At 43.6% G+C, this 11,968-nt stretch overlaps 1 protein-coding gene across 1 annotated transcript; it reads left to right on the forward strand.

Annotated features, from left to right (window-relative positions):
* The first annotated feature begins 7,674 nt into the window (after nucleotides 1–7,674).
* On the forward strand, nucleotides 7,675–11,593 carry FADD (Fas associated via death domain). The gene is made up of 2 exons (XM_058807218.1): nucleotides 7,675–8,105; nucleotides 9,045–11,593. The coding sequence occupies exons 1-2, from the start codon at nucleotides 7,745–7,747 to the stop codon at nucleotides 9,329–9,331; spliced, it is 648 nt and encodes a 215-aa protein (XP_058663201.1). The 5' UTR covers nucleotides 7,675–7,744; the 3' UTR covers nucleotides 9,332–11,593.
* The last annotated feature ends 375 nt before the right edge of the window (nucleotides 11,594–11,968 follow it).

The raw sequence follows: 11,968 nt of genomic DNA on the forward strand, positions 1-11,968 counted from the left end.
TTAAGAGGTACTTATTGAGTGATTGGTTTCACTTTGGATAGAATAAAAACAGTTTTTGTAGGTTACTTTTCTAACCTTCAGTGTTAGCTAAAGCCAACATAAATTGATGCAGATGCGTTGTGAGAGCAGTAAAGAGTTGGGTGCACCATTGTGCTGGTTGCCATGAGGCAAAGGCCTTGGAAAATCCAAGAAAATTGAAGATTCTGAGGTCATAGCTTTCATCTGGCTTAGTACCATCTCTGGAAAAAAATTCATGCCAAAACAGGAAACGTATCTGTTCAGATGGCCATGGGAAACAAGAATCAAAACAGAAAATATTTAGCAGAGTGTTTGTGCTGAACAAGCTTAAGTGTAATAAAGTCCATTTCTCAGAGCAAGAGGCATGAGGTTAAGCAATCTTATAAGAGAAGAAATGGTTATTCCCTGTTTTTACTGCTAAATGAGAAAATAGTTGTTATCTTCTCAGCTGAACTATGAGATGGAGCTAAGGAAAAGATGCACAGTAGGGAAGAGAAGAAGAAAAGGCTTTTGCCTGCTGTTCCCAGACCCAAGTTAGTTTTTCTGGAAAAAGGATGGATTCCCCTTGTAGGTGGGTGATGGGGCAGCCTCTGACAGTGTTCCCACATGCCATCCCAACCACACCCAGCCAGGCAATGCCACAGGTCTCGTGGGGAGATGGAAGCTGGAAGGTTTTGGTCCTGTGGGAGGAATGGAGCTGAGCCTGGAATTCCCATCTGTCATGGCAGCAGTGTGTAATTACAGGAGCAGCTCACATTTCTCAAAGCATTAATCTCTGAAATACATCTCCAGGTAATGAAGGAAGGCAATTGCAGGTAATTAGCCAGCAAGTGGGGAAGCAATAAATCCCAGCAGGCCAGACTGCCCTGGGTTTACTGCTAGAGGTGGTGTGTGTGCCCTGTGTGTCTGCAGGCTGGTGGGCTCTGACTCCTGGCGCTGTTTGGGCATTTTGCTCTCCCCAGGCACTGCTGGCAGTGGAAAAGGGGAGTTGTGAGCAGGGAAGGAACAGTGAAACTCCTGCAAGCAAATCAACATGAACTCCAGCTCCACCTTCATCCTGTCTTCAATGAGAGAAAGAAGTAAAGTGAGAGGCACTGCTGAACTTCTACTGAACCTCTTCCCTTTTGCCTCTCCGCCTTTGGCTTCTGAAACCAAGTTCCTCCACCTCTTCACAAGGCTTGCCTTAGAGCAGCTGAGCTAAGCTGGTAATTGCCTCTGGGGCTTCTTGGGGATGAGAAGTGGCAATGAATTAATCACTGCTAGGTTTAGGGGCTGGGCAAAGATGTGGTACAGGCTCCCTTTCAAAAGCCTCACTCCAAAACTGGTGAAGAACAGCAAAGTATGGTTAGATGTGCATTTGAGTGAACAGAGAGGGTGAGCTCGGGGCTGGTCCTATGCTACAAGTCATTTAATCTTGGTTGTATCTACACAAGGAAAAAGAAAAAACTCTGTGGCTTTTCTGGCACCAAGCTGTGGCATTTGTAACTTCCTCACTTCTTCTGAAGTATACAGACAGCAAGGAAAATAAATAAATGCTATATTTTGTATCAGATTAATCCAGCCTTCTCTCAGGAAGTCACGCTCCCCTTCTAGACTCTTCATCTCTGGGAACAAATGCAACAAGTTTCCCACAAGTTTGTGTATGAAAATGGGCTAAAAATTGTGGTTTAGGACTAGCTGGTATCTGGGTCTGACCACAGCACTGCGGACCAGCTCAAATTACAGCATTTCTTCAGAGAGCAGAAAATAATACTTCCTCCCCAAAGAATCAAGGGAGAGGGATGATGAAACCAGATTTGCTTTCTTATTTATGATATCTAAATCCCTGTGAGTAATTCACCCAGTCATATCCTGTATCACTTGGTGGCCACGTGAAACTATTCATGTTTTAAAAGGAAATAACTGGATAATAAGTGCCCTGGGCTTGAGCACATGAGGCACTCCCTCTCTAATCGGAATTGAGTAAAAAACTTGCACCTTCCAACCTCCAGGACAGTGACTCAGATGGAAAATACTGCACTGGCACGTCCTGAAAAGAATGAAAATCACAGATATATAAAGCAATGCTTGTTTCTAGGAAATAACCCCCACCTCTTGGCTTGTCATTCTCTCCAGTCAAAATAGTGATTTCACAATACCTGAATTTAACTCAAAAATCAAGTAAGTGTGACAGGCTCACTCATTTTTATTTATTAAAGCAAAATTTCAGTACCTTTGAGAGATATTTGGATATTTTCTGGTCTCTGCAGGCTGGATGCAGGGACATGGTTGGGAAAAATTTTCCATTTTTTACCAGGTCCAAAGCAGAGTCTGTTAGTACAGAAGAGATAAGAGCTGAATATTCATACACCAAAAAAAAAAAAAAAAAAAAAAAAAGAAGATAAATCCCTGCTGCCATTATTTCAACTGCAATGCTCTTCAGCAGGCAATGGAGTGCTGCTCCTCAGTAAGGGAAGAAAACCTCTCCTTGGGTGGGAGGATGAAGTCCTGTGGCACAGAACTAATTACATGCTTGTAAGAAATACTCCAAAGTGGTGCAAAATGGATCAGTTTTCTGCAAAATAATTATTTTTGTTATCCTAACCTTTATTTTATAGCTGCTCAGAATATTGTATTTTCTAATACAAAGATGGAGAATGAAGAAAAACACCTCAATTTAGAGAAAATAAATGTTACTGTGGTAAGTATTTACCTTTTCATGGTTTTATCTGGTTTAGGAACTAGCAATACAGCAGCTCAGGAAAATAAAGAACAAATTATACATACTCTGCAGAAATGAATCAGTATTAGCTTCCAAGCCTGGCAATCAGAGCTGCTGGATTATTTCCCTGCATGAATAGCAACTTCCAGTTTGGATCTCAATTTGCTTTGCTTTGCCCTCAGCCAGTCACAGAGCAGGAACTGAACTGAACAGAAATAGAAAAGGCCCCAAAAGAGATTTAATGATCATACACTGTTATTTGGGGACATTTTGTCATTTCACAATGACATTCCTTCACAAACAACCCTTGCTCTCTGTCTTCTCTGTTCTTCTGTTTTTCCAAGTCCAAAATTGATGTTGCAGAGCTGAAGTAATAAATATGGTTTAGAGGAATGAGGTGTGCTGGGCTAATATATGCACACAGCTTTATTGACATGTGAAATGTTTGTTTGAATGATTTCATACTTCCATGGTATGATGAAAATTCACTACAAAAATAGGTAAAAAGTCAAGTCAGAGGTTTTTTAGCTGGAGCAAATAAACAAAAGTCTACAATTTACCCTTCCCCTAAAGTTAAACTAACTTCTTCTGCCAACAATAACACAACAGAACTGTATCAACAGAATTATATCAACACTTCTGCTGTTTCAATATTAAGTTCAAGCATCTGTTAACAACTTATTGCTTGTTGTTGTTGTTACTTGGCCAGATTTTTTATCTGTATACAACCTAGTCATGCCAGAGTTCACTCTCTTTTCAGTACTTATTTACTTTTCCCACACTCTGCTTCTAATTTTCTCTCTCAACCCACAATAATTTGACATTTCTTACGGGCCTTTTTGTCAGGGACAGTTTTCTCCTAAGACCCTCAGTCTCTTCACAAACGAGTTTCTTTATCAGAGCACTTCTTTCTAGACTGGATGTTATAGCAACAGAGGGGTGATAGCTGACAAAATAAACGTGTACAGATCAATTCATTCACAAAAGAAAATACAGAAACAGTTTTCTCTTTGCTGAAAATGTGCATTTTAGGGTTTTGCAAAAAATGGGTGAGAGGCATTGGATAAGTACACTAAAAAATTTTATGGAAATCAGTTTATTCAGCATAGGAGTAAAAAAGCAGGAAGCAAACTAAAAACCTCTTGTAGCTCAATTCTGCTAGTAGGGACAGGGTTGAGTTTTTATGCAAAATCTCCTCTTATCTCGAAGCCAGCAAATAAAAAAGGAGAGGTCATTAATTCCCTTGGAAGACAAGAGCAGGTATATTAAAAGAAGTGTACAATCACCTGGGCCTCAAAAGAGAAACAGTTCCTCAGCACAGTCTGTGCCAAGGTGTTTGCCCAACCTGTCTCTCAGAATTGTCAGGATAAGGATTTTAAGTCCCCCTGGGATATGTGCTACTGCATTGCATGGGAAATAAAGAAATTATCAAAGCTGCTTCACTTGAAAACACAGCAGCTCCCAAACACTCCAGTTTTTCTGCACCAGCAGAATGTTGCTTGCCTTGGCTGGAAATAGGGAAGGCTCTTCCCGAGTTTCCACAGCAACACGCCTCAGGACAGCCCCGCACTTGGCCATTTGTGCAGTCCCCGGATGGGCGGCGTTGCCGGGATGTCCTGGCGACTGACACCTCCCCGAGGGCTCTGCTGAAATCAGCCTTTCCCCGCTCTCTGTGCCCTGCTCCTCCCGCAAGGACCGTGGAGTCAAAGCTAAGTCCGAGGCACTCCCAGGCTTCGAGCTCCCTCTGCAGTATTTTGCAAGGACTCATCTTGCCTCGAGAAACCTGAGAAATTTGGTTGGGAACCGGATCATTCAGGGCACTTAAATTTCTGGGAAACTTCCACTGAAATCCGAGCTACTCCAATAAATCATTTCTATTAAGTTTTATTCTGACACAGAAGTGATTACAATCTGTTAGGCTCACCTAATATTTCCTTTGCCAAAACCCCACAAACTGCTTCCAAAGGAAATCACTGGAATAAAGCAATTTATTGCTTGGGGTATTTTCATCGGTGAATGCATCCAAGTCAGGTTCAGACAGAATAGAAGACCCTGCTCAATCACTCTGCCTTCCCATAGGAGTGAGTTTAAAAGCATTTAAGAGTCTTAATTGAACATAGATTTGTGTCTTTCAGTTTCACTTTTGTTACTAATTTAGACACCTTTGGAATTACATAAATGTGCAGTGTCACTTTCACAGTGCTGAATCTGACCACCAGGTTTGGATGAACTCATTAAAACCTCAGTTGATGTTGTCTTCAATTGCATGTCAGGATATAGAAAATAAAATTATAAATTGTGCTGATTTGGACTTCCCTCTCACAGATTTGTCTCTGAATTTGGCTGGTTGCCATCACCAGGTGCCATGTGATTTGGTCCCTGCTGTTTTGACTTTTGCTGGCAAAATTTAAAAGGAATTTTATTTAACTGGATTTTATACTTCTTATACCATTACAAGGGTTACTCCTGCTTCATTAATTAATGCACACACAGCAAATACATTTCTCCTATGCTACCCTTTTTGCTAATGACTTTCCTTGAATTTAAAGTATATTCAGGGCAGCAAAAAAAAAAAAAAAAAAAAATGCACCTCTTAAATCAGGCACATCTTGTCCCAGCTCAGATTCACAGTGGCAATTCCTCTCACTTTTTCCTTTACCACGAGACCCTGTAACAAGTTAATTCCCTCTAGTCTGCAGCATTTAGGGAATAAACAAAAATATCTAGTGGGTTTATCTAAGGAGGGCTTGTGCCTGTGGGAGTTTTAGAAATGTTTTGGGGGCTTGGTCTTCACGTTGGAATGTGTGAGTGGAGACTGAGATGAGGAAGATGATAGTGTTTGAGTACATTTATCAGTCAGAAACCCTTCTATAATGAGAGAACATAGGTCTGTGAGTGTGCTGTAAGAATAATAAATTAAAGTGTGCTGGAAACAACTTAGGAACGGGGTAACTTGGGGAATCAACATGCCAGTGCTCACAGAAGGAACAAGAAAAATTTCTGAACTATCTACATGTGCTGAGAAGAAAAGCCAAAAGGCACCTACAAAACAATGGAGTGAACTTGACCTTTCCCATTTAAGAAAAGTTCACAACCTTTCACCTTGTGTAAGAGTCACCTCTAAAATACAGGGACTTAACATTTGCCCTATTTCTTGCCTTTTAAAGGTCAGGAGGTGCTTTGTGTCACAATTAATCTTGGTGAGGAACAAAGGCCAGGCTGCATGTCCTGTGCTTCCAGGGAAAGGCTGGGCGTCTCTGGGGGCAGCAGGGGCACACAGGGAGGGCAGAAAGGAATTCCTGGGCAGCTGTCAGGCAGGGAAGCCATGGGAATGGCATCTCTTTGGGGGCAGGGCTCTGCTGGGGCCTTTCTTGCTCTTGGTGGAGAAAACCATTTATAGAACCATAGAACCATGGAACAATTAAGGCTGGAAAAGAACTCTAAGATTATTGAGTCCATTAAGCCATCACTGCCAAGTCCTCTACCACGTCTCAAAGCACCACATCTGTACATCTTTTAAATCTCTCCCGGGATGGTGACTCCACCACTTCCCCATGGCAGCTTGTTCCAATGCCTGTCCAACCTTTCAGTGAAGAAATGTCTCCTAATACCCCACCTAAACCTCCTCTGGTGATTTTCTTCTTGTCCAGCCCCTTTTCCTTGGGAAAAATGACCAAGTCCCTCCCGTCTCCATGCTCATCTCAGTGAGCCAGAAGGTAGCCCCTGAGATTCCTCATGCCCATACTGAACCTTTCATCCTTGTGCTGCTTTTCTTTCCACCTTAAAAAAAAAAAAAAAAAAAAAAAAAAAAAAAAAAAAAAACACCAAAAAAAAAAAAACACAGAGATTAAGTCTTATAGGGGTAGGTGTTCACAAAAAGTCCAATTATTAAATATTAACCAGGAAATCTACAGGTGTGGGTTCCTGGATTCAGGAAGGTCGTTGAGGGGCTGGAGCATGTCCAGGGAAGGGAATGGATCTGGGAAAGGGTCTGGAGTACCAGGAGAGGCTGAGGGAGCTGGGAAAGGGGCTCGGCCTGGAGAAAAGGAGGCTTGGGGGAACCTTCTGGCTCTGCACAATTCCCTGACAGGAGAAGGCAGCTAGGGAAGGTCAGGCTCTGCTTCCAGGGAACAAGTGGCAGGACAAGAAGACACAGTCTAAGCTGCACCAGGAGAGCTTCAGGTTGGATATTAGGCAGAATTCCTTGGCAGAAAAGGTGATCAGACATTGGAACGGCCTGCCCAGAGAGGTGGAGTCACCGTTCCTGGAAGAAGTTTCTTCTGATAAGAGGGCAATAAATTCTTTTTCTCTGAAAGAGGCAGGTGTCCTGTGGCTGCTATCTCACTGCAAGTCCTTTCTTTAAAAAAAAAAAAAAGTAGTATCCTACATAGCACAGTTTCTATTTTAACATTTTTATAACCTAAAACTGTATTTAACACACTACTTAAGAGAATTAATACAGCATTACTTTCTAACACAACATATGTAATATTCATTTTAATATTCGCGAAAAGCCAAGCATAAAATACACGCATTTTTCACACTCTGATTCAGTGATTCTGTGATTCTGTGACTCTGTAACTCTGGTTCTGTGATTCAGTGATTCTTTGATTCTGTGACTCTGTAACTCTGGTTCTGTGATTCAGTGATTCTTTGATTCTGTGACTCTGTGATTTTGTGACCTGGCCACGGCTGAGGCGCTAGGGCACCGGGGCTTCTCCTGAAGCACGACACCGGCCGCACTGAGCTCGGCTCCAACACACGCTCTGCATTCAGCAGCACCAAAGAAGCCGGTTCGCCTCGGGAGGGGTTCGGGGCAGAGAGTCCCCAACCTCAGCTGAGGCGGCAGCGGCGGCGACAGAGCGCGCGCCCTCCCTCACGGGCGGCGGCGCGGCCGCCATCTTGGGGCGGGAAAGCCGCGGGTCGCGTGAGTTCCGGCCGCCGCTCGGGCCCGCTGGGGCCGGTACCGTGCCGTCCCTGCGGTGTCTCTCCGTGTTCCCGGGAGGTCGCCCCGCGCGAACAGCAATGGATTTCCTCTTCAGAGGGCTGGGACAGGACGCCGAAGTCCCCCCCGCGGGCCGCGGCGCCCTGGATCCTTTCCAGGGCCTGCTGTTCTCCGTTTCCTCGGAGCTGTCGGCCAAGGAGGTGAAGGACCTGACGTTCCTCTGCCGCGACAAAGTCCCGAAGGGAAAGAGTGAGGCGGTGCGAGTCGGCCTGGATCTCTTCAGCATCCTGAGGGAGCGGGGGCACATCGCGCCCGACAATCTGGAGTTCCTGAAACAGCTGCTGCGGAAAATCAGCAGGGTCGACCTGCTGGCACTGGTGGAGCAGTTCGAACAGGGGGAACTCCAGGCCCCTGAGGATCAGCCAGATGAGCATGAAAAAGGTAGGTGGATTATTTTCTACAGAGGGTTTTCGTTTTGTTTTTTTTTTTTTTTTAATATAGTTATATCCCCGTGTGAAAAACGCCAATCACTTGTTTTTAAAATTTTAAAAGTTTAATAGTAATAAAATGGTTTTTGAAATAGTAATACAATTAGAGTAATAATAATTTGGACAATTTGAATTAGGATAGAACGAGACAATAGAGAGGAAGAGTTATGGACAGTCCAGGTACCTTCTTCTGGGCAGCACGAGCCCGAAAAAGGACCCACGTTAACAAAGGATTAACCCTTAAAACAACAGCCTGTTGCATATTCACGCACTTCATACATGATGCATAAACTCCATTCAAACACAGGATTCCCTCTGGTCATCATCAACTTCTTCCTCTGAATCCTAACAGCGCCTTCGAGGCAGGAAAAAGTTTGCTTCTTCTGATAATGGGGCAATAAATTCTATTTCTCTGAAAGATTCAGGTGTCCTGTGGCTGCTATCTCGCTGTGAGTCCTTTCTTTAAAAAAAAAATCCTACATAGCACAGTTTCTGTTTTAACATTTGTTATAATCTAAAACTATATTTAACACACTATTAAGAGAATTAATACAGCATTACTTTCTAACACAACACGTATAATATTCATTTTAATATTTGCAAAAACCCAGTCATAAAATACGCACTTTTCACACCTGCATATATCGCTCCCCAGCAACCCCAGTAAACGAGTACACAAATGTCTTTCAGGGTGGAACTTCCCCCCCTCTTTTTTGTCTTTCTTTTATCTTCTGGGATTCCAAGTCTATCCAGTGGCTTCTGTAGAACTCCCAGTATGTGCAGTGCAACAGGAGTAGTGGTGTTTTGCTGAAATAGAACCAACAACTTCTCAACGTTTTCTGGAGTTTCTTAGTAAGTGCGTGGCTGACTTGACGTGCTTCTGCTGTTTCAGGTCTCCTGCAGGTAGCTTTTGGTGTCATTCATGACAATGTTGGGAGGGACTGGAAGAAGCTGATGCGAGAACTCGGGCTGCCAGACGTGAAGCTGGACAAGGTGGAGGTGGCCTATCGATACGACCTGGGGGAAATGGTTTTTCAGGCACTTCGGGAGTGGCAGAAGTGGAAGGGGAAGGATGCAAAGGTGGCTGACTTAATAAAAGCCCTCCAGCGCTGCAACCTGAGATTGGTGGCAGACCTGATTGAAGAGAGGCTCTCACAGGTGAGCAGTGGAACCAAATGAAAACAGTGTAAAACTATGAATGAAAAAAGTCAGAGTGCCTTCTTCTCTTCTGAACCAAATTAACTATCACTGGCTGCCACTTATTTATGTGCCTTAATAAGTTAATTTGTGCTCAGGTGAAACAGACATGGAAACAGATTCCTTTCATAGAGCACTTTGTAGTTTGATGCTTATTTCAAGATATTTTAGCTTTCAGAAGATCTGAACTCCCATTATATAGAAATTCTCACGCTTTTGTTCTGCCACTCACCTGAAAAGATTTGCTTTGCTGCAGACACTTTCCAGATGCATCTCCACTGGAAATACATCCATGGGACACTTCTGAAACAACTGGAATTTAAAATTTCATGGAGATGTTGGATTTTTTTTTTTTAAATGGCCTATTATAAATACAGTGTGAAAGGGAGAAAGAGTAAAGGTTTCAGCTGGGTGCTGTCTTTTCTTTTGGAGTAGCAAAAAATAATATCTTAGGAAATTTGTCAGATATATTTGCTCTCCATGAAAGTATATTAAGACAACTGTAACCTCAGACTGCAGTGCAAGAGGGACACTAATTATTGTGGTGGCTTTCTTGGGAAAAAACGTGCCTGGATTTGAAATGGAAGTCAAATGTCTGCACCAAGTGCCTTCAGCATCCTGAAGTTCTCCTGAAACTGTCCAAGAGAAGATGTTCACAGCAGCCTCTTTGCAAACTGGGGATGCTTTGGGGCTCCTTGCTGGGCATCCTTCCGTGGCCTCTGTCCCAGAGGCTGCTCCTGTGTGCTGGAAGGTGTGAGCCACTCTCAGGGGGAGCAGGATGCACCAGCCTCTGTCAGATGCAGCTCTCAGCTTTCATCTGGAACAACCTTCAGCCAGTGGCCTTCACACCTGACCTACAGCTGGAGAAACTGCACAATTGCACAGTGGAGGACATGCAGGGAGACTTCAGAGGGGAGAATCCCATGCTACCATTACTGCTTGAACAGCTGTAGGATCCTGTGTTTCTGCAAACACCTCCCAAGTGCCTGGCCAGATACTGGAAGAGGTTTTATTGTTGCTGCACCTGTGGGATTTCAGCTCTTTCCAAGCTGTTTTTATGTGGTGCCATTGCTGTGAAGGCCGGGTGTCAGCGCATAACCTGTCACTGCTCTGCAGAAATGTTGTAACACTGCTAATTTTCAAGTTTTCATTGCACATGGTGCCTTTTGCTCAAATAGTTAGGCTTGAATGCTGTATTGTAGTTAGTGGAAACTGTAAATCATTGTAAGTTCACATGACAGAAAAATCATTTCAGTCAGGGGTTTTTCCCCTTCCCTGATTCTTTTCCGCATTCCTTGAAGTGCCCAAGGCCAGGCTGGATGGGACTTGGAGCAACCTGGTCTGGTGGAAAGAGTCATTGGTTGGAACTGGATGATCTTTTAGGTCCCCCCCTGCCCAAACCATTGTGTGCTGATTCTCAGTATCTTTCCAGTTTGGTGTATTTAGTATCACTGGTTGTATCCAAGCAAAGGAGTTGCCACCCGTCTGCCTTTTGGGCAAGTTCTTATTCCCTTTACTTGTATCAATTGCCAATTCCTGGCTCCCCAGGAGGAGGTGCTGAGGTGCAGCTGGGTGATAAGCTCAGGTGTTCTGGAGATCTTTGTTTCACAGACATCAGGTGTATCCATGCTGCAGTATATAAAGAAAAGGATTGCTCTAGTAGCTGTTCCTTCCTGCCTCTGAGCAATCCCTGGGAGCAGAGGAGTGCAAGTGAGCAGGATGTTAGGTGAGTGCTCAAACACCTCCAAGTCTGCTGAAGTGCTTTTCTTACCCACTTTTAGTGAGTTTTCTGCTTCACCGAGGAGATTTGTGTGAAATAGGAAGAGTATACTGCATACAGGCAGGATATTTTAGGAATCAGTTGGAATAACCTGTTTGTTGTAGCCAGGCACTCATCAGCCTAGCCCTCACAAGAAATATTCTGCTTCAGGAGGCAAAAACCTTGTTTCTCTAAGGATTTTGTACATCCTTTTACTGTGTCTGAAGGAAATGACCTAGACTGCACCCATCTGTGCCATACTTCAGGGCCAATTAAGATCGTTTTTATGAGATGCTCAAATGTTGATTATGTCCCTTTTTACTGGGGGGAGGGATAAAGGGTGCAATTTGTAAGGGAGTGTTGTCTGATCCAGTTGACGATCTTATTTTCAAATTAAACACCTTGAACTCCTATGCATATTTTTATAACTTGAATTAAGATTTTATATTGTATAATTCTGTGTACATTTCATTAAAAATAATTCTTTAAAAAACCAAAATAAATGGAACGGGGTTTTTTTCTTGTTTGATGGGATTGTTGTCTGCAGTAAGATCTCTGACTGGGAGAAAGTGGATGTTAAGGACACTCTGAAAGCAAGGAGTGGCGCTAAACAGGCATTGTGTTACCTGTGCCCTTATTGGGACATTAAAGACAAAAAACAAAGTGTTTTGTCATCGAGCTTCTCAGAAGTGCTAATCAGGCTGCAGTTAGCCAGCAGCAATGCTGTCACTCAGGGAGGTGTAAGGAAAAAAGGATTCCCTGGCAGCCCTGGGGAGCCCAGACTCGAGTGCCAGTGTGCCTGGGGCAGAGGCTGCCCCTGGGCAGGCTTCCTTCTCTTCTCCTCTGCTAGCCGTGCTCTG

This window comes from Ammospiza caudacuta, chromosome 6, assembly GCF_027887145.1.
Source record: "Ammospiza caudacuta isolate bAmmCau1 chromosome 6, bAmmCau1.pri, whole genome shotgun sequence".
Classification (NCBI taxonomy): Eukaryota; Metazoa; Chordata; class Aves; order Passeriformes; family Passerellidae; genus Ammospiza; species Ammospiza caudacuta.

What these genes read in the sequence shown, in the direction of transcription:
- FADD (XM_058807218.1), top strand. Translation starts at nt 7,745, where the DNA reads ATGGATTTCCTCTTCAGAGGGCTGGGACAGGACGCCGAAGTCCCCCCC. An exon ending in GCCAGATGAGCATGAAAAAG is followed by an intron (nt 8,106 to 9,044) that starts GTAGGTGGATTA and finishes CTGCTGTTTCAG; the next exon opens with GTCTCCTGCAGGTAGCTTTT.